Genomic DNA, 27,183 nt, shown 5'->3' with positions numbered 1-27,183 from the left:
AACCTCCTCCACTGGAGACAAAAAACCACTGAATTCCTTGGCTCCTGGGATGAGAGCTGGACAGGACTTCCGAGGGCAGCATCAAAAGCCCTTCCATGCTGACTTGGACCTGTCCGGGTTTAGGCCATGGCATTTATGCCCTTTGGGGCCTTCTTAGGTTCCAGCCCAGATGGCTGGCTTGTGTCCATGCCATTTCAACCTCTGCCCCTTGGAATCCTCTGTTTCTCTTAAGGCTCAGCTCCCAGGTGCCTTCCCCCACAAAGCCCTTTCTGATTACCCCAGTGCCCCGCCATAAGTGACTCTATATGAACTATATCTCAGGGAGGCATCATGGGTCAGGGGTCCTGCGGTTCAGGTCTAACCAGCCATGTGATTCAGAGGGTGGGAGAAACACAGCCCTAGTGGCCGAGCACCTCCCAAAGAAGTTTCTGCAGGCAACCAGGTATGACCTCCCACACTAGTGAGACTGAGGGTTCAGCACTAGGTCCCCTGCCCAGTAGACTCCCAAGGCTGTCATGAGGATCAAGTGAAATACTCTCTGTAAAATCATGAGCACAGTGCCTGGCAAAGAGGAGGTGCTGAGTAAGACTGGCTCCCCTCCCTCCCTTTGCACTCACCTAGCCCCGATGACCCATTTGGTAGATGAAATGAAGACTAAGGGAGCTGACCAAGGTTCCATGCTTGTTAATTCAGGGTTGATTCATATCTCTAAATGGTCACAAAAGCACTTCATAGAACCAAAGATCAGCTGAAATGAAAGGGACACCGGGTGGCCTTGGCCAAATTGTAGCTGATCCCAAATCCTCCCACAACACAGCTGTCTAGGGGTGCTTTTAGCCCTCCAGTGATGGGGATTCCATCCCCTCCTGAGGCAGCCTATCTCACACTGGGAGGGCTCTCATGGTTGAGAAGTTCTTCACTAACATCAGGCTGGCTGTTTTAATGTTCATCTCTTGGCCCACAGCTCTGCCCTCTGGGCTCAAGTAGAAGTTGGCTATCACTAAAAGGCAAATTTTTTTCTTTTTGCAAATAAAGGAAATTATTCCAAAAGGATAGAAATGATGCCAGGGGCTCAGAAGGAGGGAATGTTAAGCCACTCACTGTGTGCCAAGCACCATCCTCAGTGAGGAGGGCAGTCCCTGACCTCTTGGAGCTTTCATTGACATGGAGGATAATACACAGATGGGGCAGCGGTGGTCAGGTTTGAGTGGTGATGGGAGCCACAGAGGAGTAAACAGATGCCACTTTCCAGGAGCCATGCCACTACTGAAGGGCCTTTTAGAAGGAAGAGGCACAAGTCTTGTTGACCTTGCACCAAAGTAGGCAGCACACAGTAGGGCAAAGACCTCTGTCCTGGGATTCAGAAGACCTAGCTCTGCCACTCACTTTCCAAGATCCTCTCTCTGTATGCTTTGGTTTCCCCACTTGTGAAACAAAGGGATTGGACTCAGTGGTCTCAGAGGTCACTTTGCACTCTGATAATTTGAGATCTGGCCAAATCACCATGCCCATTGTCCTGAGCTGCCTTTCCTAGATCTGAACATGTTTGAGCTTTGCTTTTGAAAGACAAACCCAACAGTAACCCCACGTTTGACACCTTGCCCAAGCTCAGACAGCAAAAGATTTTTGTTTACAACATGATTTCTGCAGACTTCCCCCAAACGGTGGGGCTGATGGACAAGGGAGGGAGGGGAAGCAGAGATGTCCTCAAAGCTTAGAGGGATGAGAATTTGGAGAATCTCCCTGTTCTGCTCCCAAACCTTCCTAGGAGGCAGTCACTCTCAGGTCACATGGTGCCGAACCTCTTTTAAGAAGAGTTCTAGAAAGATGTCCTTGATCTGTCTCCTGATTGATAGTAAAATTTGTTACAAGAGCCTTGTGCCCAGGAATAACTTTCATTCTCTCTGTGTAAATATTGGACTACTTGGTACACTGCATTGGGTTCTTTCTTCTCCCTTCTATTCCTCATGAAGGAAGAAATGACCCTTGAGAATCTGGACTGAAGGACTGACCCCCTGGAGCTATAGGACCACGAAGTCCTAGGAGGTCATTGAATACAAACTCATTTACACGTGAGGAAATTCAGGTCCAGGGAGGGGACTTAGCTCCAGGTCCCAGGTTATAAGTAGCCCAGCCCAGGAGTTGAAACAGGGTGCTCAGACTCTAAAATCAAGTCCTAGGGGTCATAATCAAATTAAACACCCTCAAGGTGATTGGTTTTTTTGGCCTACCTGGGTATGTTGTCATCAACGGTGAGACATCCATAGAGAAACACAATGATCCCGACAATGGAAGCAGGAATGAGCATTTGAGTGTACACGCCCAGCCAGGCAAAGTACAGGCCAACCTTCTCTCCAAAATACTTCCTGAAACCAATGAGGGGGAAAAAAGCCTCAGAGAAAGAGCTATTCCCCTAAGTCAATTGTGAAAGATGCCCCCAACTCCCTTTCATCTTCTAAGGCCCATGGCTGGGCTGTCCCTCCAATGGTAGATGGTGAAGAATGGAGGGCCAAGCACAGCGTGTGTCTTTCCTTTCTCTCTCTTTCTCTTTCCCCCTCTCTTTCTTCCCCATCCCTTCTCTCCCCGCCTTCTACTCTATCATTTTCTTGAGTCTTGCTAACACATACGCAGGGTTCTGGATCCCTGAGCTGGCTCTCCCAATTCTCCCCTTTTCATTCTCCAGAGAAGAATCTTTGGCTCAGAACAAGAGAGCTCCCCAGACCTCCTTGTCTGCTGCCTAAGAGACGGCAGTCCTGCTGTTCTCCATGCATGTGATACCTCCCTCACATTGACCTAGGTGAAGAGCCAAGGGTCCATGAAGCCTGAAGAAGAGGAGGAGGGGGCATTGAGACCCAGGAAGTGGAGGAATTCTTCACTCTAAGTGAGGTTTTCCTTTGAATAAAGACTCAATAGTCTCTAGGTCAGATTTAAGTCACCTCAGGCTAGATTGCACAGCCTAAGAAAAACTGCCAAATTCTCAAAAGGAGGTGGCTTGGTTGCTACAAGCCACAGTCTCCTTCAAGTTCTAACAGGCTCCAAAGTGGAATGTAGCTCTAGGACAGGTTGGAAATCTATGTCCCTAACTGGAGGATGGATTTGATGACTACCTGTGACCCTGACTGGAGAGACAGGGCCCATTCAAAGCTGAGTCGACCTCACCTGATCAAGTGGATTGGCTGGTACTTGTAGAAGGCCCCATAGGTGGCCCACTCCTCACACAGAATCTGGAAAACAAAAGGGGTAAGGAAGGGGAGGGAATCATATTACCCAACTTCCCTGTGTACTCAGAAAGACAAGGCATCAGCAGTAGAAGGCATAATTGGAGGGTTAGGGTTAGTGTCCTGGCTCATTTCTAGGGGAGTATGGGAGAGTGGAAAGTTGATGGGTACAGTGCCTACAGGCTGGCTAAGGCCTCAGGAAGACCCAAGTTCTCGTGCTGCTTCTGACCCAGAACAGCCATGTCTTAACTTCTCCAAGGTACAGACAAGTGGCTGATGAGCATTAGTGGATGGGACTGATGTACCAAGAATTCTCTTACCCATGAAATTGCAGCTCAGGACCCCACCCACCATCCCTGGGTGGAAAAAAATGGGCTTTATATTGGAAATTGTTGTTTTCCTGGACTTCAGTCCCTTGAGTGCACCTATGTTCTCCATGAGAAACAGCAGAAAAAGTTTGTTGGCATGGGATAGCCTCATTGGTACATCCCTCAGGGCAAAAAGAACATGGCTGCTTTTCTCTTGGGAGGGGGGGAGGGATTATTTATAGCCCTTAGGAAAAATGTCCACACATGCACACACAAGTGAGGCTCACTGCTGTCACCCCTCTGACCCTGGGGAATTGGACACCCGCCTTTCAGGTGAAGGCTCTGGCCTGGGGGCATGGGGAGGCTTCCTGAGCACTCCCATTCCTCCACACTATGCACATGTGAAGTTTGGTCCATCAGTTATTCCCTTCATCCATCAGTTATTCCCTTCATCCCTAGAAGGCTGGCTACCAGGTGAGGGATGCTGCAGGCTACATCGTCATGAAGACACAGGAGTGTGCTGGGACAGCGCCTCAGTGTGGACGAACCAAGCAGACAAAACTGATGGGTATCAAAGGGATTTGGCATGCCCCATATTTCAGCACTGCCCACCCTGGTTATTCTACCCAGCTTCCACTCAACATTCCCATATGCTTGGCCACTGAGCCATTCAGTATAGAAAGGCTGAACTCATGAGAGACCGAAGCCCAGTTGGGCTCCATCTTTCTTTCCAGCAGGGCTATCAATGGCTGGAGTCCTAAGAGAAGGAGCCTTTCCTCACAAGTGGCCAAAAACCACTTTATGTGATGTCTAAGTAACGCCCAGAGTTGGCCCTGGAGGAACAAGGGCTTCATTCTCCACCAGATGGATGGATTCATTATAAGAAATTAATCCTTTCAAAAAAAGATGGGGAGGAGAGATTGGCACATGAGTGTAGATGGACTTTTTCAAATCAATCATGAGTTGGGTGGATGGGACTGAAGGGGAGTCAGTGTTTTCCAAGTCCCTGTCTCCTGCTCCCAAATGGCAATTTCTACAAGTCTCCTGGGCCATATTGAGGATAATGTTGGACCCTCAGGGGATTCCCTTCTTACGGCAAGGGTTTGTTCTTGGCTGGGCACTGGGAAGGCTGCTGAACCCTGATACTGACCACTGTTCACTGTGTCACTGAACAGTTATAGGAGACTCGTGTTTCTTATAGAGGAAAGGGTAAAAGAGTAAGTTCTGGGTGACTGAATGGAGATGAATCTGATGGAGAAAACCACAAAAGCACTTAAGAAGCAGCTCCCAGAGTCTGGTGGTCTGGGGCAGCAGCCTGGCAATGTTGATGTGTGGAGATAACGTGAGGGACCCTCTCCTTCCTTCAAATTGACAGGCTGGACCCCAAAGATCTCTACCATTCTGTGATAGCATGCCAGGAGGAGGTAAAGCCCTGTGCTGGGAGTGAGGGACCAGGAGGCATGGTGATGCAAGGTGACCCTGGAAATCACCCCAGAGCTGGCCTCCCGCCTTCAGTGACTCATTTCTCCAGTGGACACTCCGCTGAGCCACCAAAGCAATGATCATGTTATCCCCTCAGTGATCTCCACTGGCTTCTGGTCACCTCCAGGATCAAGCATAAAGCCCTTCGTGGCTTTCTGAAAGTCCTTCTCAGCTTGGCCCCTGCCAAAACTCCTATGTCCTCCCAGATTCTCCTCTTCTATCTGAAGCCTTTCCTGATGCCCCACCTGCTGGATGGGTTCCTTCCCTCTACTTCCTTCACTTTGAGCGTGTGTGGATTTTCATTTTGAATACACTAGCACACATTGTCGACCCCATCTGATGGACAGCTCCCTGAGCCCAGGGGCCGATTTTGTTTCTCTTTACAGAGTGGGTGCTCAATAAAAGGTTGCTGAATGACTGAACGATGATCAGTAAAATGGCTCCCCAGGAGATCATTTAGATCAGAACAGGGACACTGACCTAAGTTCAGGGCCCTCGCCATAGTATTGAGTGGAGGACTTGGAAGTCCTGGCTTCACTGAAGTCTCAGCTCCCTCCCCACTTTTCCAGGTTATTAGTACTTTCTCTATGTATCTGTTTCTATGTTGTTACTTCAACACCCCCCTCCCCCCAATGGAAGCTATTTGAGGCCAGAACTGTGTCTATTTTTGTCTTTGTTGCCCCAAAGTCGAGCGCCAAGTCCTGCATAAGAGCAGGTGCTTAATCAATGCTAGCAGCTGACTGGGATGAGAACGGGATGAATACTTTTTCTTAACTTACTTTTCTGTCATTCGGGTCAGCATCTTCTCCTTCAAAGTCACCCTGTTTAAAAAATAAAAGGTAACAGAAAAGTCACATAACTGTGGGTAGTCAGGAGAGGCACTTTCTCTCCTGCCCTTGTGATGCACTCAGACAGGCAACCCCAACCCCCCAGCTAGTCTTGTAGGGCAGAGACAGATCCTTGAGGGAGTCCAGTGCAGAGAATGTGAGCTCAGAGAAAGGATGGATCATGTCATTCCTTCTTCTTACATTCCTGATACCCAGTAGGGGTTTAATAAGTGCTTGCTGATCAACTGAAAAGAGCCCTGGCTCTGGACTTAGGTCTTGGGTTTGGATTCTGGATCTATTACTTGCTCCCTGGGTCACTGCAAGGGATCCAGGGACTCAGTTTCCTAACCAGGAAAAGAAAAGTTTCCATTGGATGACCCTTACAGCCCTTCCTGGCTCCATGGTCTTTGATCTAGGATCTAAGCACCCCCATTTTACAGATGAATAAATGGAAGTCAAGGCTTATCTAAGGTCACACTGAGGTCATGCTTCAGTGATTGATCCCAGCCTACAATTCCAGTCTCCTGCTTTTTACTACCCTGTTACTAGCCACTCCTAAGCCACAAGTATACTCGGAAAATTACCAGACTCCCACACTGCTCATACTGACCTGGTACCCTGTCTGGTCTAACATCCCTCAACTTTAATAAGAACAGAGTAGTTTTCTATAGCCCGAGGGCAGCCAATTACAGACTGGCTTCTATCTGCCCAGGGGACAGAGACCTGTGGGACGCATCCAGGAAGCCAGATGCTCGCTCTGGATAAGCCAGGCTGAGCATCAGGCAGCCAGCCCCAGAGAAAACACATCATTCCTCAGCCCAGTGCTTAGCTGCCTCTGTCAATTGGGGCTGGAGAACTGCTCCCATGACCCTCTGAAGGCTGAGGGTCTCACAGGAAAGCAAGGGCACATAAAGCGAGGGTCAGTCTTGACACTGCACGTAATCCCCCTCCTCCTTTGGATGATCAGAGTGGCAATCTCCCCTGGACCACTGCAACCCCCTCCCAAGTGAATTCTAGCTTCCAGAGTTTTTCTTTTTATAGTTAGGGAAACTGAGGCTCTAGGCCTCTCATGGTGATCCAGGGAGCAAGTAGCAGATTGAGAATCCAAATCTGAGAACTGAATATAAAACCAGGGCCCTTTCCAATCAATTAGCAATTAGAACCCACTGGGTGGAGGCCCAAACCATCTTCACAAAATACAGAATTGTTCAATAATGTTAGGACTCTCTCTCTATTACATCTGGTATCAAATACAAGCCACCTTCTTGGAAGCTCAAACTTCTCATCCTTAGGCTCCATGGCCACTTTCCTGTACCTGCTTACCTATCATTCTCTTCTACTTCATGTTACAGTCAAATAGGCTACTTCTGGACCTGTGAGCTCAACAGTCCCTCTCTCTCACCTTTGCTCAGGCTGTTCAGCATGCCAGATGCACCCTGACTCCTCACTGTTTTCTCCTAGGATCAAGAAAGGGATCGCTTGGTTCTGGCAGTGGTCTCTCCTCCCTCAAACTGTCATGTATTTACTCATTGGTGTAAATGGATGTATTATTTAGAGAACAGAGCAAAGTGTAGGCTTTAAGGGGACAGAGATCTTTTTTCATTTCTGTATCCTGAGCACCTATCCTGCTTTCCAGCACATAGTAGGCACTTGGTCAATGCTTTTACAAGCATTATAAAATGCGTTCTCTTGTAAACCAAGAGCAAGAATGGAAATCATGATACAAGGGATTTTCCTCCTTCCTTCAAACAGGGATGAAGCACTTTTCCGGGTCACTTACATCGTGCAGGGGGTAGGCTGCGGTATAGATTCCATTGGCCAGGAGGCTGGTGATTCCTTAAAAAGAAATACATGTGAGGGATTAGTGACTGGCCTCACATCCCATGTTCTCTTGAAATCAGCAGAAATACCTCATCCACCAAAAGAGTTTCCACCAAGAGAAATCAGTAAGTCTGGCTCCCCAGAAATCGGAAATCCCTCTGCACTGACCTTCCCTGGGAGGCCACCTCCCTCACGGCTGTTACCGAGCAGATTAAAACATGCTCAATTTTCAGAATTAGAAAGTTACAGAGGAAAAAGGATAGCATTACCTCTGGGAGGGCATGAGAATGAGTTACTCCTACTACCCCACCTGCTTGGGAGGGAAAGTCTGCAGATTTGAAAGTATGTATTGGAGGGGTTAGAAAAAGTCAAATCACCAGAAAAACATGGAAGAGGAAATTGATGGTGTGAAGAAACACACATACAATTTAAAACGAGGTTGGAGATTGGTTTGAGAAGCAGGAGGGAAGAGTTTTCCCACAGCCTTGGGCAGGAGTGGGACGATGGAACTTACCATATTGACCACATTTTCTCCTTTTATTTAAAAGGGCAGTATCCTTCTTTCTTCCCTCTCCTTGCCCTGTTTACACATCAGTCTATTAGTTGCATGAATGGGCTTCCAAGCAATTTCATGTTGCATTTGGAAATAAAAGAAGCGCACTGACAGAGAATGGGAGGTGGGGGACTCAAGAAGTCTTGGGGACAATCCCCCTAGGGACTGGGATTGGACCCCTTCCAGGGCCCCCAAACTTCTGGTCCTTTCTAGTAGGGGAATGTTTCAAAGGTCAGATTTATTCCTGGGAGTCAGGAATGGGTAGGAAGGCCCATTGAGGTTGGCTTCTTATAAACTTCTGGCTGGTACTATGGAAGGAACGGTGGCTTCTGAGTCAGAGGAAGTAGGTTTGAATCCCATCTCAGAGGCTGAGTAGTTAGTGCTTAACTTCCAGGACCGTTTTCTTCTTCTATAAAATGAGAGGACTGGACTTTTGGCCTTGCAAAAGAGACCTAAGGTCTATGATCCTAAGATATTAGGTCAGAATTCTGGAGGGCAGTGCTGGGCCAGATCCTTGAGCCAAGACCACTCAGCTGTCCTGAGGGTCTGGGCCCAGGGAGTTTGCAGAGGGAAGGGGTTTCTTTATTGGGGGTGTTAGCTAGGTTAGCTCACTGATTGGACCAGAACCAAAATTAGAGTTCACATCAGAGTAGAGAATTGGGACCTGGATTTCAAGACTGTTTCTCCAGCTGACTGAGTGACCTTGTACAAGTCACTTTCCCTCTGTAAAATGAGGACTTCTGAGGTCCTTCTCTGCTAACCCTATCATCTTATGTTCTGTCATCTGAAGAGGAAGGGATTCATGGTGAACATTCTAGAAGGAATTCCCCAACCCCATCTGCCTGCTACATGCATGCCCCACCCCCATTCAGAGCATAGGCCTTCGGACGGCGGGCCTGGGTCCTACTCCTATCATGGACTCTTCAGAGCCTTGCACATGGAGATGTATATTGCAATGAAATGGAATTCAGCCTGGATGGGAGCAGAGCCTCCGCTCTGTACTTTGTGTGCACTAGTCATTTGCCCATTGTCTCCCCATTACAGTGGAAGTTTGGGAGGTGGGGGAGACAGGAACCATAGTTCCTGGCACACAGTGGGTGACTGTCCTGGGCACATACCAGGTGTTCCATAAACGGTGGCTGATTGACTGACTGATGAATGACTTTGAGTGTCTCTTCCCTTTCTCCCCATCCCTGGACATAAAGCTCCCATCAGCTGCAGGGATGGGCCCTCCAGGAATTTCTGTCACTCAGGTGGCCCCAGCAACCCTACTCATCAATGCCTTCTGTCCCACAGGGGGCTGAAGCTCAAGCCTCTCAGGGCTGCCATGGAAGGAAGAGGGAAACCCTGATGGCTTGAGTTTGCCTCCTACCCAACCTGGGATCTCTCGGGAGGGATTTCTATCCTTAGAGAAAGTCAGCTGTGGTTAGAATTGGCATCGCTGGAAACAGACTGACTCCACTTATCACCAGACTTTAAACCATTAATTTCAGCTCTCTGTGAAAACGGTGGGATGGCCGAGCTGGGCCCATGTTCTAATCCCACTAAGACTAGAGGGTCGAAGGTCAGCCCCAACTCTGGGCCAAGTCAGCCCATCAGAAAGTTCTCCTGGGGAGCCCCGGTCTGGATAGAAGGTAAGCTTAGAGGGCAAGTCCCAGTTTCTTCTGTCTTTGAATACCCAGCACCCAGCATGGGGCCTAGCCCAGAGGAGATGCTTGATGACGAGTTCCATGATACCAAGTATTAATGTTACTTTTGTCATTTCCCAATGGCTACTGACTTGGCCTGAGAAAGTAATGACCACTTTCTGGCTCCACTGACAGCCAGTGTTACTGAGATCTCCTACCACAGGGCTTGAAGTTTCCTCTGCAGATCAGTACACAGTCCTCAGGAGGCCCTGGGCCAGGTGACCAGACTCGACCGACATTAAAAAAAAAATCCTTCCTCCTCTCTTGTTGAAAACTGGCACATGAATGTAAGTCATGATCAAAAAACCCAGAATGGGGGGGAAACAAAGGAAGACCAGTTAGTATCACCCCTTTTCCCCTTTCCCAGATCTGCTCTGGAGATGGGTAGGTTTCCACTCCTTCCACATGCCTCCTTACCCATGCTGGCCTTTGAGCAGGTCGTTCTTTTCAAAATCTCGTAGACCTAAGTCAGAGACAAAAATGGGGGGAGGAGGAAGTTTCATTTTTAGGAAACACGCATCAGCAGCATTCCTCCCTAAGACCCCAAATGCCCACTTCCACCAACTCCAGGGGAACAGCAGACATATCCCACGACCCCAGAGGTAAGGTTTGCATTTGACTCTGAAATGATGCCGATAATGGGGGATAAAGCCCCTTTCCAGGGGAAGGCCCACTTTCCTGAGAAGTCTCAAGAAGCCCACTTGTACGTGCCCAGAGTCCTAGGAAGTGTTGTTACAAAGGAACAAGACCATGCAGGACATGGGGCTAGAGCTGATTCTGTCCTTCATTCCCACTAAGTAGGGGATCAATTACAGACCTCATGAGCTGTCCAAGGTTGGGGAGCCATTGGTTGATGCTTGGTCTGGTGGTGTCTGGCTTAGTAGCAGGGGGCAGAATCTGGGGGAGGAGTACTGTTATGCTACCTGTGGGATGTCACACCCCCTGCTGTCTTTTCAGAACTATGTTGAACTGGGGGGCTTAATCCCTACCCCCTCTTTTTAATCCCTCCAATTAAATGCACAAACCATTTTCTCCCTATTTCAAACATCAACTCATAAAAGGTCTAACCTTTTATAAAAAGGGCAACCCTAACATTCTTCAAACTTATCAAAGTTAAGGAATCCTGAAATCTTATTGCGGGACACCTAAAGAACCTTAAATACACTGCTTTAATTTTGTCATTATAGCCCTAATGTTGGGGGCATAATCAACAGGGCTTCTGATCAACTTGGTGAGCTCCCTGGGAGGTGAGGCGCCATTTAGAAGTCATGAGAATATGTCCATACACTATGGAGGCTATGGATATATCCACTGGCATCTTCTTGAGAGGACCAAGGATGGTGGATTATGACTGGGACAACCCCTAATATTAGGAGGATGGTTCATAGACCAGTGGGATGGCAACACCCATGTGGACTTCGATGACTGCTGCTTTCCCAGGATCTCAAAACCAGGAGGAAAGAGGCAGAAAGCAAGGGCTAGAAGGGGCCAGTCTGCTCTTGCAGAGGGAATTGCTTCACCAGGAGGTCCTTCCCTAGGGTAAAACACAGGTCTGGCCCGAACCCATTACTAGCAGGTGGGGAATACTTTTGGATGAACAGAACCTGGGATGAGCTTTGGGGGCCTGCTGATGGGCATTTTTAACTCTCGCAGTTAAAACAACAGCTCCCTCTTAGACCAGGCTGGAAAGGTGACTGGGAAATTCTTTTTCGGAGTAAAGGACCCTTTGATGGAGATAAGACAAGTAACAATCTCTCCACCTTGTCTATGAGGAAAATGAAAAGTCAGAAGAGGCAGGTGACTCAGCCAAAGTCACATAATTCTTAAGCAGCATAATGGGGCCTCCAAAGCACAAAGCTGTCTTGGAGGCTGCCCCCCTTTCTAAGGCCTGACAAGTGCTGTTCTAATATAGGACAAGACTTTCCATTGCTAACAGGAGTGGTAAAAGTTTCAGCATTGGGGTGTGGTTAAGTTGGGGAAGGATGGGGGGCAGAGAATGGACAATAGCTTTCCTTACTCGGTCATGGGTCTAACCTGCTCAGATACTACCTGGAGGCCTGTACTCAGTTCTGGGTGCCATGTTTCAGGAAGGACATTGAGGAGGACCTCAAGTTCAGGTCATTTGGGGACTGGCTGAAGTTAATTTGCAGGAAGGGCAAGGTTCTACCTGAAAAGATTCAGGCAGAGAAGAGCTGTGTCTGCAGCATTTGAAGGGCTAGGACCTAGAAGAGAGGTTCATCTCATTCTGTTTGACCCCAGAGGGCAGAACCAAGAACAGGGGATGGCAGAAAGGACAAGGTGAGCCAGATTAAACAAGATCTCCCTGACAAGGAGAGCTGGCCCCAGGGGAAGATCCCCTCCCTCCAAGTGGGAGTGGATTCCCAGAAAGGCAATGGTTCCTGGTTGGGAATGTTCTGGGGGTTTGTGTGTAGGTCCAGGGTGGAGCAGAAGCAGCACATGGTATCTTAGAAAAGGGCCTGGAATTGGTTCTAGAAGAATTGGATTCAAATCCAGCCTCTGCTCCTTCCTTCCTTAAGGATACAAGTCTGTTAAACTTTCTGGACCTTCATGTGCCCAATGAGGTATGCTGTCTGGAGAATGTGGAAGGTCCCTCCCAGCTCTGCATCTCTGCCTCCATCACTCCCAATCTGACTGGGTCCCAGGCTCTGGGACTGTGCCTACCAGCCATTTAGCCCTTAAAAAGCACTTTGCTAACAGGAGAGACTCTTCTTAACTCCCTCCCAAGAAGATCTTGCATGGCCTTCAGCTACAATACAATTAACAAAAGCCCCTTGTCCCCCAAGTCTAGTGGCTCCACTAGAGAAGTCCTGGGCAGACTCACAACAGGCCTTGTGGCCACCTGATTCCCTCCCTCTTTCTTCTAGCTGGGCTCCAACTCCAGGCATGTTTGCTTGCTCTGCAGAGAAGGCCCGAGAACAACAACTTGGCTGCAACATTAATTTCTTGTTTAGATAAAAGGCTTGCCCTGAGATGAGGCACATACAGTGTGAGGACTGGCTGCCTTCCCAGCTGGCAGTGGGTAGATAAACACAAAGCAGCCCCTGCACCAGTGCAGGGTGGCCCCAGCCTGATTGCAGGCATTCATTTGGTTTGACCAATGGACACAATGTGTGCACCAGACTGGTCCCTGGCTTCTCTGAGACTCATATTTCATAACATGCAGGGCCAAGGGTCATAGAACTCCAAGGCTGAGGGGGCATTCATGGGGCAGGAGTTTACAAACTATAACCCAGGCTGAATTTCCAGAGGGCTCTAAGGAAGTTATCACTTTCCTCTCTCTGATTTATGATGATTCAGGAGCAGAGATGGTATTTAAACATAGAGACATGTTCTCCTTCCTGCCTCTCTGCCACCATGGATAAGGAAGGTTTCTTCTTCTGACTCTGAGAATCTGTCACTTCATGATTATAGCATGAACACCATCCTCCCATTGGATGAGGTGCTTGGAAAGGAAACACATTGGATTACCAAGGGCAACCACTCAGCTGTAGGGGACACAAGAAGACAAGCCATACTCACTATGGTGCTCCGAGTTTTGCTGTCAAAAAAGGAATCCTTATCACTCAGGTCAAACCTGTGGGGAGATTGAAGAGAACAGGGCATTGGTTACTGGACAGAAACTTGTCCCATGTTCTATCTACTGGAAATTGGGAAGTGACGATGTTCCTAGGACCAAACGATGGCAGAAACATGACCATTGTTGACAACTAGGAAGGAGGAATGACCACTTGAGCAACACTTTATCCAAACCTTCTTTGGGGGAGAAGGCCATGAGCAGGAGCCAGCACAGAGCAGTCCACTGCTACTTCCTACAAGGCCTCTCTCCACCCACCCTGAGAGCTCACTTAGGGTTAGAACTTGTTAGGCTACACCTGGAAACAAGTACAGAACACTAACAGGCTTTGTCCTCATTGACCCTCATAACTTTGTCAGATAAAGGCAGTGGAGAGAATGTCAGACTTGGGAGTCAGAAAGATCCCAGCTGTGAGACTTGACTAAGTGTCTTAACCTCTCTGGGCTGTAGTCTTGGGTCTCTAGGTAGTGCAGTGGATAGAGCACTGAGCCTGGAGTCAGGAAGACTGGAGTTGAAATCTGACCTCAGACACTTACTAGCTACGTGACTCTGGGCAAGTCACTTCACCTTGTTTGCCTCAGTTTCCTCATCTGTAAAATGAGCTGGAGAAAGAAATGGAATCATTCTAGTATCTTTTCCAAGAGAGCCCCTAAATGGGGTCATGGAGAGTCAGACATGCCTGAACAATAAGCAATCTAGAGCTCCAAATCCCATGATCAGCCCCTCACCCCCACACCAATTTTACAGATGAGGAAACTGCCCTTCAGAGAAGTGGAGTGAGTAGTCCAAGATCACACACTGCTAGCAGCTATGGGAGCCTTATTCCCCCATCATCCTGTCTGTCATGGTAAAGAGGCAGCAGCAGCAGCCTGGGCTGCAGTGGGGTCACCTGCTCCAGATCAGGAGCTGGCACTGGACCTTGAGGAAGACCCTGGAGAGTGTGACTGATATTTCAGAAATCTGCACTCAGCCATCAAGGTTCCATCGTCCTGGGCTCATGTCCCACTTCTGCCACCTCTGGTGATCACAGCTAAGTCCTCTCACCTTTCTCTGAGCATCCCTTTCCTCATGGATCCAACGTAGATATCAGACTGAGGGCTTGAAGGGGCCTCAGGTGTCACCTAGCCCAACCTCCTATATCCTTTAGCCTCCATCCCATCAGAAATGGAGCAGCTCAGTTCAAAGAGCAAGGGGCTGGATTCCAAGCTGCCTATAATTATACACTGTAGACAGGCAAGGAGCTGAATCCCAGCTGGATGTTTTCATGCTGGCACCCCTGCACACATGAACCCACAGATTCCTCAGTGTATGGACAGTCCAGTGTCGCAGTGGTACAAGACTCCAGATTCTGCTTGAGACTCTTCCTGGCTGTGTGTGCCTGCACACATCACCTAACCCCCACCTGCCTCAGTTTCCCCACCTGTAAAGTGGGAAAAATAACAGTGCCTGCCTCCCAGAGTTGTTGTGAGGTTCCAATCAGGTGGTAACACAAGGATTACAAACCCAGTAGCCCTACAAATGCTAGCTACCATTACTATTATTACTATGTGGATGGAGGCATTGACCTTCCACCAAGGGATACTATAAGACTCCAGGGCTCTGTAAACTTTGGCTCCCTTAGGTCCTTATTGTCTCAGCAGGGGATAAGGCGTCTATGTGGATGACAATGACATGACAGAGTAAACGCATCATCATCCTTCCACAGGAGGGAGGTCATTGGTGTTACTGTCTGGAGCCAGCAGAAGCCTCACGGTACGTCATACCTCTCCCTACCCTAGCTAATGGAATAAAACTCCAAGTGAAATAAAGCAGGCCTTATCTGTGGTGACATCAAGCCTGGAACTCTACCACTGAGCCAGCTGGAGCAGGGGACTTAGAAGGGGAAGATTTCCTAGCACACTGCTGAGCCATGAGACCTTGGGTCAGTCCCTTCTCCAATCCTGAATCTTTACATTATTGGTGGGCTGGGATCGGTATTGCTGGATCCCTGGTCCTTGACACGTGCTGCTATGTAAGGGGACACCCTTGAGGAAGACGGAGGACTGAGGCTGCGGTGGGATCTGTTAACAGGCTCACTGGCTTGCTCAGTATCACCAGGGGTGTAACTGCAAACAGTATTTACTTATGTGATGACATTGGGGCAAAGGAGGAGGGGCAGACTTATTGATTTAGGGGCCTCTGGTTCCAAACCAAAGAAAACAGTATTCCCTTATTAGGAGCTAGGCCAACTGCCCTCTGTCCAGACCAGATTGCCTCCCCGGGCTGGCAAGGGAGGAGATGCCAGGTTCAAGCCTGGCTTCCTAAGAAAGCTTGATTCCCCCGGCCCTCTCCCCAAGGGGCTGACTCCTTCGCCTTCTCCTGGCTTCTTCAACTAAGCACTGGGTTCTGAGCAGCACAGTCTGTGGGTTCAGGGACCCCTTTTTCTCTGGAGCTGGCTGTCTGCTCTTAAACCCCAGGGCAGCTTGTCTTTCTTCTTACCTGCTGGAGAGGGAGGGAGCTCTCCCTTCTCAGATTTCTCCCAGGACTCCTTTATTTGCTCACCTTAAGTCTGGCCCACAGCTCCTTGGGGCACCCTCACTGGAGAGCACACTCCCACACTCTCTCTCCTTGGACTGCCTGCTCCCCACCCCTGTGAACTCTAGGTTCCTTGAGGACAGGCACCAGGTGGTTTTTCGTTCAACTCCACAAGTTTATATAAAGTGCCCACTATGTGCCAGGCCTACTCTGTACTTGGAAATACAAAGTGAGAATGATCCTGGCACCTTGAGGAGTCTACATTCTATTGATGGAGGGGAGCGACAAGACACATATTTCTATACATACATGAATATATATGTCTGCATAGAAAAGTGAATAGAAAAAGCTATACAAAACGAATGCCAAATACTATATTTTGAGGAGGGAGCACTAAGGGCTAGGGATTTGATGAAGGCTTTGAGTAGGAGGTCTTATTTTAGTAATTCTTGGCATTCCAAGAGGAGGGAGAATGTTCCAAGTACGAAGGATGGGCTGGAGATGTACAGGACAAGGAGCCAGCCAGTCTTTGCATCCTAAACCTGATGTCACAAGGCAAGGCATGGGACCCAGTTGATGCACAAATCATCTTTCTGGAATTTCAGTGATTTATTGATTGACATCAGTATTGAACATATCTATAAACTGTCCTGGCAGAAGAACCATGCCAAACATCTGTGGATCCAGAACAGCCAGCATCTTTTCGCTTTCTAAAGACACCCAGGTGCCCAGGGAAGTCTGATTCATGAAAAGCTGGTAGCCTGGGCAGACCAAGTTCAGTTCATACTCACAGGTGTTGCTTTTCCCTGCAGAAGGTGAAAGAGAGTTTCTTCATGGTCTGGGATCTGCTGTCAGCCACTCGGGGTTTTATGGGCTCTGTTATTTTCTGGAAGACGGAGTTAATTTTTTTGAAGAGGCCCCGGCTCTGATTAATCTGGTACATCTGAAAATTGGGAGAGAAAGGAAACAGGAATCATTCAGCTGTGTGTGGGGTGACTTTTCTGATCTGGTCCAGCACAGGCCCCAGAAGGGCCTGCTGTATGTATTAAGACAGACAGACAGACAGACAAACTCTGGGCCAGCAAGTTCCTGTAACAGACTTTCCCAAAGAGATTGTAAGGAAGAGGGAGAAAAAGCAGCAGTCTTGTCAGATCCAGCAAACTTTCCCCAACACATTCAATGCAATGCCTGTTCTGTGAGAATCTGTTAGATGATGCAAGAAGGCATGGCCTGATTGATAGGACTGTGTAAACGGCCCCTCATACCTCCGGTCCTTGTCTCTACAGAGAAATAAACCAAGCTAAACAAACCATGAGGAACAGGCCATAAAATCCCTTCGCAACTGTCCATTTTCAGGAGCACAGAAAGCAGGAAATGGGAGGAAAAGGAGAAGGACAAAATGGGCTAAGACACTACGCAATGGAGGCCTGAATCCCAATGTTTAATTTAATTTCATTGGCCATCAATTTCAGGGGGCTTTAAAGCCATATTTTCTAGTATCTGAGTCCCTTTTTATTTTTTCCAGTTTGGGATAGTGTTTCATATGTTACAAAATATAGACCTACACTCAGGTCTGTGATTCTTTTCTATAAAATGGACAGAATACTTTGGTGGAGAAAAAAGACCAGTCACCATTGGCATGGTGGGCCACACAACTGACCAGCAACCCATCTTGTTAAGCAGCCCAACCCCATGTCAATATCCTCCTCTGTGGCCCACACATTCATTCCCAGCTTTCCTGAAGCTTCGGTGGGGTGTGCACAGACATTGAAGCACTGACCTTTTTGGTGGGCATTTTGAGTTTCAAAAATTCAGCCTCTCGGCACAGAACATTCCAGGGTGCATGGATTTTTACAAATCCAATTCCATGTATTTTAGTCTGGAAGGAGAGAAAACAGTTTCACTTGGGGCAGTTAGAGACCTCCTTGGGACAGCTGCCCCAGCTCAATTTTAAGCAACAGAAAAGCATCCAAGTAAACTTCGGCCTCTCAAGGGCACCCCATGAAGCTTGATGAGTCCTCTTGAAGACCGGCTTCCTAGTCAGCTGTCATTGCTTTAGCAGGCACATGGAAGCTGGAAAGCACAGGGTACGTGTATGAAAGAAACCTAGAATGTATTGGGGGAGGGGGATAGGAGGGTAATGTGATGGAAGGAAGAGAGGACCAAGATGTCCTATGGATGAGCTGAAGTCATGGGGCCAAAGGAACTATTATATCTTTAGGTAAAGATCCAGAGGATGTAACTGCTGAACGAAGGATAAGGAAAGATTATGAAGAATGAGTGTGCTGAAGGACTGGAAAAAAGGCAAATGTCTCACTCTTCAAAGAAAGGATCACTTCAGGTCAGTAAGTGTGAGTTCAATTCAGGCACTTATTAAAGGGATGGCTAGTGCACCTCTAGAAAGGGAAACAGTGATCACTCAGAGCCTGGCTTATTTCATTCAGGACAGGTCATGCAGGTCAGGCTAAGCTGATTTTCTTTTTTGACTAGGTTATTATTAGCCTGGTAGATCAGGAGAAAAATTACTAGGGGCTGCTTACCTTCATTTGGGGAAAGCATTTGACAAAGTCTTTCAGAATCTATGCTAAGAATGAGAGATGTGGGTTGGACGGCCAAGTGCCTAAAGATAAATAATTACTAACCTGTCCAAGTCAATTTGGATAGGGGTCTCTATGCGAGTGCCACAAGGGTCTGTGTTTGGTGCTGCATGATTTAACATGCTTATCAGAGTCTTTGACTCAAGGACAGCTTTAGGTGAGAGTACCAAGAAATAAAATCATCCCAAGATATTGGTCCACAAAAGCATACCCTACAAGCACCAGTATTCTGGGGCAGCTCAACTGGGCAGCAGAATCACGATAACCTGAGTTCCAAACCAGCTTTAGATACTAGATGTGTGACACTGGGCCAGCCTATCTCATGGATAGAGCTTCAGTTGGGAAGACAGTGAGATTCCAAGTTCACAGGCTATGGGCAGTCAGATAACCCAGGGGAAATAGCATTGGACCTTGTGCCAAATTGACCTGGCCTGTTAGCAGCACAACCCAGGTCAGTCTCTTTACCTCTTTTACCCTCAGTTTCCTCATCTGTAAATAGATGACCCTTAAGGTTCTCAGAAGACACGAGGTCTCAATTCTGGAGTTCCACAGAGAGCTGGCATTGGCAGAGCTCTAACTCTGGAGCTCTGCATACATCCCCATACATTCTTTCCCAATACAATGTAAGCTCATTGAAGAAAGAGACTGTTTCATCCATTCCTCCATTATTAATTAAGTACCCACTATGTGCCAGGCACCGGGGACACAGACAAAAAAAAAAATGAAACAAACACTGCACTCAGGAAGCCTTTGTTCCATTGGATGAATAGAATATCAACAAAGATAAAATATTTTTAAATGTTCCAACACAATTTTTAAATTAATGTTTTAAATTATTTTTAAATGTTACAACTTAATTTCAGAGCATGAGGGACACTAGCAACTATGGGTACTGGAGTCAACTTTGTCTTAGAAAGACACACCTAGCACATGGTTTAGCACACAGTAGGCCCTCACTCAATGTTTGTGGGATGAATCCCTTGCTCTTGCGCATGTTGTGTTAGTGATTGTTTTACTCTAGGAAGCTTAGTCTTCATGAACATTGACAGTAAAGGAATTAATTCAGCATTGATTAAGTGCCCACTGATTGCTAACTATTGTGCTCCATTCTGAGTGAAACACAAAGTAGGGCTTTGTGGGAAAAGTAATGTCCAGCTTGGGAAGAAGCGTTGAAAGGAAATGTGTCACCATGGCAATCACACAAGGAGAATGGAAAGGGGAAAGATTAAAAGGGGGTAAGATGGGATCATCAGAAGTACCAGGAAGGGTTTCCTGGAGAAGGTGGTATGCAAACAGAGGCAAAAGTAGAAGGAATCTGAGATGCCACTGAATTTGACAGTGTTACTTTACAGATGGGGAAATTGAGGTCTAGGAAAATCATAGGATCCTAAATCTAGAGCTGAGAGGGGCCTGAGAGGCCATCTAGTGCAACCCCCTCATATTACAGATGAGGACACAGAGACCCTCCCAGGCTCCCCACTGACCACAGTTCCTTGGTCCTATACACTCAAAAACTTACTGATGGGGTACAGTAGGGACCTGCCCTTGGAGAGAGCCAGTGTCCACCCCAGTCATGCTCAATAAATGACTTCGGAGATGCTTCAGACCTCACAGGGGTGGGGATGGGGAAGGAATCATCATCATCCCAAGGGTTTTCTTTCCTTGCACAGTACACTGCCACACGAGAGACTCCAATTATATGCCTCAAAATCCATAGAGACTGCTCCTAACAGTGGGTCCCGACCTGCTGTTTGTTTCTGGCTCCGTGGTTTATGTGAACAACACAGCCCATCCTTGGAAACATCTGGCCAGAGCAAAGCTCCGGGTCATGGGACCCAGGGTGCATATGGCTCATGCAGGATGGGTTAACAGTAGTGCCCAGTTCATTGGCCAAGGGTGCTGGGAAGTTTGCAAGAAGATTCAGGGAACCAGGGCTTCATTTTTTTCCCAAGCTAAATGCCAAAGCCGACGTGGGGCCGGTAGGTTTCTGCTTGCTTTCCTCTAGGGGCTCCCAGACACAAGAGCCAGTTAGTGTAGCCATTCTGCCCCAACTATTAGTAAGAAGACAGGGGAAACAGCAGCCTGAGGGGGCTTGGTCAAAGCTAGGCCTCAGGACCAAGTACTAATTAAGTCTCCCACCCCCAGTCAAGCACAGACACATACTAGCTCATTCAAAGGGAATGAAAAATAGATTCAAGGACGTAAAGGAGTTGTGAACCCCAGCTGACCTGGGACATTGGGGGGCACCGGATCTGGAGCCAAGGGAGTCTGGGTTCAAATCCTGCCCCATTACTGGGCTCAGCACATAGTAGGTACTTAATGAATGTGGATTGATAGCTACCAGGGGAGTTCTCTCATCTCCCTGGGCTTCGATTCCTCCCCTGCAAAGTGAAGGGGATGGAACAGTGCCCCAGTGAGGGAGTTTTCTGCTCCTGATTGATGACATATTGATCTGGAAGCCATTTAGGAAGGAGAACCACAAACTGAGCACCTTGCCTTTGAAGTCCTTTAAGTCCTAACTAAAATACCCCCTTCTCCAGGAAGCCCTGTTCAGCCCCTCTTATTTCTAGTGCCTTCCCTCTGGTCTTCATTTCTGGATTTCTCCTGTCCAGAGCTAACTGTGTCTGTATCTGACTCAGGGAACCTCCTTGCATGGTCTGGGAAGCACATTCAGAGCCATAAAGTAGAGAAGAGGGGTACAAAGCTGGGGAGCCTCCCCACCCCAACACACCCATTCAATTGTAAGCCCCAGGAGTAGGGGCCGAAACTGTCTTTTGCCTCTTTTTGTATCTTGGCCTGGCACACAGTAGGCATTTAGTAAATGAATGTGTTTTGAAGGATCTTCCAGGACATTCCCTAGGAAGGAGTCACTGTGGTCTGGAAGTGTATTCTTTTCAAGGGCTGGGGAAGAAACCTGACTATGCTCATCTGACAGATGAAGAAAGGAAGAGACTCCCCAGGGTCACATGATTAGTGTCAAAAGGACGCTAGGATCACAGATTTTGACTGAGAAGGAACTGGTGAGGAAACTGAGGCATGGACTTGTTCAGAGTCACACAAATCATGTGGCCTGCCTTAAACCTGGCTTGCCTCACTCCTTGACCAAGGCTCTTTCTAGCACCCCTCCACAGAGTCCTGGACTTGGAATCAAGGGACCCGGTCAGAACGCCCAGACTCTGCTCTCTCACCTGTCAAAAGGGGATAATAAGCTGTGTATGTATGACCTGCCTTCCCAGGTGCTTCAAGGAAAGCGCAGGACCTATGGTAAAATGCTAGAGAATGATGTATTACTGTCTTTTAACAGCAATCCCAGTGCAATATCATTCTGCTGGAACCCCATGAAGGCCCCTCCTCATAGACTGATTCCACCCACTGCCACAGCACAAGAGATTCGGTAACAGCCAAGACTTTTCACACCAAGAAGAGATACAAGAGAAAACAAACACCAATACCACTCCCCTCAGCCCAACCACCAAGCCTCAGTTAACCAGGAAGCCCAGGCTTCCAGAGCCCTCCCCCCAGCATTCTGGTTAACAAAGGCTTGCCTGTAGGCTGAGGCAGAAGTACTCAACTGGGGAAGAGGAAAAGTCCCCAGGGGAAATATGGTCAGAGGCCTAGCCTCAGCCAGGCCCCTGGAAAGGGAGCTGATCTGTCCAGCAGCAAAGGGGAGAATAGGGAAAGACTCATTTACCCTCCAGAAAACTCTCCAGCTGTCCAGAGACAAAGGCCGCCTTGGGAGTCCTGGGATGGCCCCTTTGAACAGCAGTCAGATGAGCACCTGGTAGGGATGCTGGAAAGGGGATTCCTGCTCAGGAGAGGGCAAACCAAATGACCTAGGAGAAGGTCCCTAGTAGCTCAGTGTTCCTGTCATTCAGGGAAGAAACCCATGACAATGGTTCCATACACACAGTAGGTGCTTCATAAATGTTTTCTGAGTTGCTCCAAACCTCATGAGAGAGGGAAGGGAAAAACATCCTCCCAAGGGCTGCTCCTTAGATGGTATTCTCATCTGATCTTAATCACAAGGTAAATATAAAGGTTTCTATGCTTGATGTTCAGACTTTTCAGTTTTGTCTGACTCTCTGTGACCCCATTTTGGGGTATTCTTGGCAAAAAATATTGGAGTGCTTGGCCATTTCCTTCTCCAGGTCATTTTGCAAATGAGGAAACTGAGGCAAACAGAGTAAGTGACTTGCCCAGGGTCACACAGCTAGGAAATATCTGAGACCACGTTTGAACTCAGGTTTTCCTGACTCCAGGCCCAGGGTAACCTGTAGCTGCCCATTATTGGCCCCATTTTAAAGATGAGGAAAATGAGTCTCCTCGGATTCTGCCTCTCAGGAAAGAGTGAATGTCCCAGGTGGGATTTAGCATAAAATTTATAAAGCATGAAACCTTACAGTTGTATGGCAGAATCTGAACCTCAATTCTCTCTAACCCCAAGTCCACATGAAGACATAAAGTGTCTAACTAGAATTGTTTCATCACGAGAAAAACTCCAGGTGCTGGAATTCCTACAAGAAATTCACATCTATATAGCACTCACTCCAGGTCAGGCATTTTGTAACTGTGACCTCATTTGATCCTCACAACAGCCCAGGAGGTAGGTGTGATTATGATCTCCATTTGACAGATGAAGAAACTGAGACAGACAGAGGTTGAATGACTTGCCTAGGGGCACACTGTTACTGTCTTGCTGATTCAAGGCCCAGAACTCTATTTATTGCAAACCACAAATGTCAAACAAATCCTTCTAGGAGCTGGAAGAGTCCTAAGGAGTTAGCTGCCTGAGGACTAGAGTAGTGAAGTCACCCAGTGTGTGGTACTTGAACCCAGGTCTTGTGGATTCGAGGCTCTCCCCTCTATCCATTAGCCTGTGCTGCCTCTCCTGATCCTAGCCAGGCCAGCTTCCACCTCTTGGAGAGTGAGGAAGAATTCCCAATTGGAAGCTGGCCCTCTCGGGGGGCCACTGAGCACTCTGGGTAGTGGGCAGCCAGAAGCCTTGATGTGCTTTCTCTCTTGCCTCAATTCCACATGGGCCAATAAACATTCCACAACCAGTGACCCAGGGCCCATGGGGTACCAGGCACCATGCCAGCCACTCTGGTGGGTGCGATGCCCAGCATGCCCTGGGCTCCATTCCAGGGACCATTCCAAGTTTGGCCTCATGGGCTTCATGACAAGTTCGGCTTCTGGGGGCTGGGATACCCACTTAGAAAACAGAAACCACCCTGGGATCAGGTTCTTTCCAGTGAGTTTGACTCCTCCAGTAAAGAGGAGGATTTGGTCACCATTTCTGCAGGTGTGTACTGGGGGCTCAGGAAATAGGAAGGCCTTGGGCAAAGGAGTAGTTTCAGGGACCAAGGCTGGTGGGATACAGTGATAGAGCAGCAGGGAGAGGCAGGGGCCAGCTTTGAGGGGGGGTTCCCTCCTTTCTGTAGTTACTTTGCTACCTGAGGAGGGGTATCCAGTCACCAGAATCGTTAAAAGCTCAGACCTGGGGGAGCAAACAGTGATGAGGTCATGACCACAGACAGAGATGGGCTGCTGGTGTGGGGGGAGGCAGCATCAGAAGAGTTCTGTTAAGACCTCTCCCTGCCAGCTATGTGAGCCAGAACAAGTAACCTCTGGTTTCTGGGCCTCCATTTCCTCATGTTTCAAATGAAATTAAGGACACTTTCCCTACCTCACAAGGGTGTTGAGAGAAGAATTTCTAACCCCAGATGAGCTCTAGAAACATTGAGTCTTCTCTTTTCCTAGGTCACAGAGCAGCCACCTGCCTCCATCCAAACTCTGCCACCTGGACAACTGGGCATCCCCCCCCCCCAGGACTGAGGCTGGAGGGGGTCCCTTATTCAAGGATGGCCCCAGGCCAACCTGGAAAGCTGTGAAGGCGGCCCTTGGCACACTTGCCCCCTCCTGGTTCAGCCTCCAGGAAGCAGGAAATTAAAGGTGTGAGGTGGGGAAGAGGGTGAGGGGGCCTTGAGGCAAATGCAGCCCAGGACAGAGAACCCACCTAACAAAGCCAACCAGTGGTCACCAAATCTTTGCTTAAAGTTCATCAGCCACAGCCCAGTCTACTTGGGCAGTAGTTCTTGTGGTCAGGCCTAAATGGGCCTCCTGCTAGATGCCACCCACTCTTCTAGTTCTGTCTTCTAGGATCAGATCTAATCCCTAACCCAAACCCAATCCTGCAGATCCTTGAACACAGCCATCACATACACATACACACACACACACACACACACACACACACACACACACACACACACACACACACACACACCACCTTCAGCTTCCTCCCTGATCCTGGTGCAGTAAGCCCTTCTCTTGCCTGTGTTGTCAGCAGCCTCTGGATAATGGCTAGTTTATCAACATTCCTTCTAAACAGTGGAAGACACACATCACTCCAGGAGTAACTAGGCCAAGGGAGAGGCCAGTGTATCAGTCCCCTCCTTAGTCCTGGATACTCTACCCCTTCTTAAGGTCTCAGCCCATAATGAGCCACACTGCTGATTCAAATTGAACTTAGGGGCCACTAAGACACTCAGTCACCTCCTATTGTTTTTTTAAATGAGATAATATTTGCAAAACATGCAGCACACTGCCTGGCACATGGTAGTCACTTAAGAAATGTTTGTCCCCTCTCTTTCCCACTGTTTGGGATTCCCACATTTTTCCTGTGATTCGTTTTGGAGCTAACAAAGAATTCCCACTCAGCTGTTAAGTCAGATCACCACCACCACCATCCCCTCTAGGGACATCTACATTGATCTAAGGAATTCAAAGATGTCCTTCACATCCAAAGGAATGGCTCTTTCTTAATGGAAACACAGGCATGAGAGCATCATGGAGCCCTGCCTAGGCTGCCAAAGAGACAAGGAAACTGAGGCAAGAAGTGACTTATCCTGTGTCACATGGTTTGTAAATATTCAAGGCTGGATTTACTGGTCTTCTCTGCCTCCCAATCCTTTCCCTGCTCCACGATGCCTCCTAGCTGCCTTGCCTTAGGGAGTGGGATGTACCAGCCTTCTCACTGCCAGCCAGTCCCCATTCCAGGTTCAAATGTGGCATTTACCACCAAGCCTGTTTCCTTATCTGTTGACCTATGTGCAGGGAGACGTTTCCCTATTCTTAGCTTCCTCTGCTTCTGCTGAGTCAGTAGGCATCGGCCCCTCTGTATCCCTCCAACAGCACCAAGGATCAGCCAATTGGACCAGAGAAGTCACTCAGAGGCCTATAAAAGAGCCTTCCTGCCTTCTCCACCAGGGCCAGCCACCTTTCTCCAAAGCAGGAGCATCCACAGAGTCAGGACCGAGAGGGAGATAAAACTCTAGGATAATCCTGAAGTTCCTGGATCCTGGAAACGAGCATCCAGAATTACAGGTAGGGAATGCTTCTATTCAGATAACTCACACTCCACATAGTCTGACCAGCTTTAATGGTCGTGCCTTTAATAGGGTCTCTCTGAGTTCAGCACTGGGACAGGGTGTGCTTCCTCTCCCCCTAAAAGGCCAGCCTCCAAGGGCACAGAGTCCAGCTATTTTGGGTCTAGAGTATTTGGCACTTTCTAAAAATAAATCACTCCTCTAATATAAACATCCAGTATCCTATATGGCTCAGTTTCAAAAAATGTGAGTTTTAGACAGGAAAAGATATGTGGGTGGTGGAGTGCATCCATATTTTCACTCATGGAACCCCATTGCTGGGGGCTTAAGGCCTCCAAGCACTTCAGCAACTGAAGGTCTTTGGATGCAATCATGATGGACTGCCCAGACACAGAACACCAGTATCTTGTGTCCTTGTACATAACATAAGGATACCGTGCTACGTGGACCTTGTGGTTCCTCCTAGCTCAACCTCCAGGAGCTGGGATCTCAGCCTCCTGAAGGTATTTGGCACCTCAAACATTTGGTCAGCTTGCCTAACTTTTCATGCTGTCAACTGCAAGGGCAGGGAGAAGAAAGTTTTTATTTCTATCCTCCCATTAATGTACAGCATCAAGCTTTGCATACAGCAGGTACTTAATAAAAAGTTTGATGAATTTGACTGTAGTCCCTTTTCTTTACGGACCTGGTAGCTCTGCTCAGTTGGCTCACCCACCAGTGAGGATGGCCAAAGTCACAAGTGCTGCTCCTATTCTAGGGGGCACCAACGTCCCTTGTCATTGATCTGATGATTCCCTTTGTTGTATTCATCAGATTTGTCCCAACAGTCACAAGGGAGTCATTGTGACAAAGGTCATGTTGCATGTAGGGGACCAGACCCTGGAGGCATGGAACCACCACTGTAACACAGGTGTCTCCAAACAACTTCTGAGGCCACTGAAATTTCTGGTATTCAGAATTCACGCACTTACATAAAAAAGGTCATCTCCATAGCTGTCCCTGGAAGTGACCTCCTTGTCTATGTGATACCATACCTCTCCACAAGGATGGCTCAAGTCCAAGTCAGTACCACTCTTGGGTAAACAATTCTAATCACAAACCTTTCTGATTTTATGTGGTAATTCAGGATGGCTAGAAGTGGAATCCAGAGACCAGGGGCAGAGTCTGCCTTGAGCCTTTCCCAACTGGGTGG

At 48.2% G+C, this 27,183-nt stretch overlaps 1 protein-coding gene across 8 annotated transcripts in view; it reads right to left on the bottom strand.

The window, feature by feature from the left end:
* Positions 1-27,183, bottom strand: part of ANO1 (anoctamin 1) — a 187,579-nt gene that overhangs the window by 47,856 nt on the left and 112,540 nt on the right. For 6 of the 8 annotated variants that reach the window (XM_072639405.1, XM_072639398.1, XM_072639402.1 and 3 more), the window contains exons 4-12: positions 17,787-17,885; positions 16,798-16,949; positions 13,438-13,492; positions 10,315-10,360; positions 8,171-8,236; positions 7,616-7,671; positions 5,788-5,829; positions 3,160-3,224; positions 2,232-2,366 (exon numbers count right to left, since the gene is read on the bottom strand). In XM_072639405.1, coding sequence (XP_072495506.1) covers positions 2,232-2,366; positions 3,160-3,224; positions 5,788-5,829; positions 7,616-7,671; positions 8,171-8,236; positions 10,315-10,360; positions 13,438-13,492; positions 16,798-16,949; positions 17,787-17,885 — 716 coding nt within the window. The remainder of the gene's footprint in view (positions 1-2,231; positions 2,367-3,159; positions 3,225-5,787; positions 5,830-7,615; positions 7,672-8,170; positions 8,237-10,314; positions 10,361-13,437; positions 13,493-16,797; positions 16,950-17,786; positions 17,886-27,183) is intronic. The other 2 variants (XM_072639403.1, XM_072639404.1) reach the window with 1 other exon arrangement.

The sequence above is a fragment of the Notamacropus eugenii genome, chromosome 2, assembly GCF_028372415.1.
Source record: "Notamacropus eugenii isolate mMacEug1 chromosome 2, mMacEug1.pri_v2, whole genome shotgun sequence".
Classification (NCBI taxonomy): Eukaryota; Metazoa; Chordata; class Mammalia; order Diprotodontia; family Macropodidae; genus Notamacropus; species Notamacropus eugenii.
The sequence above is the reverse complement of the archived record's forward strand: the minus strand, read 5'-3'. Positions and strand labels throughout refer to the sequence as shown.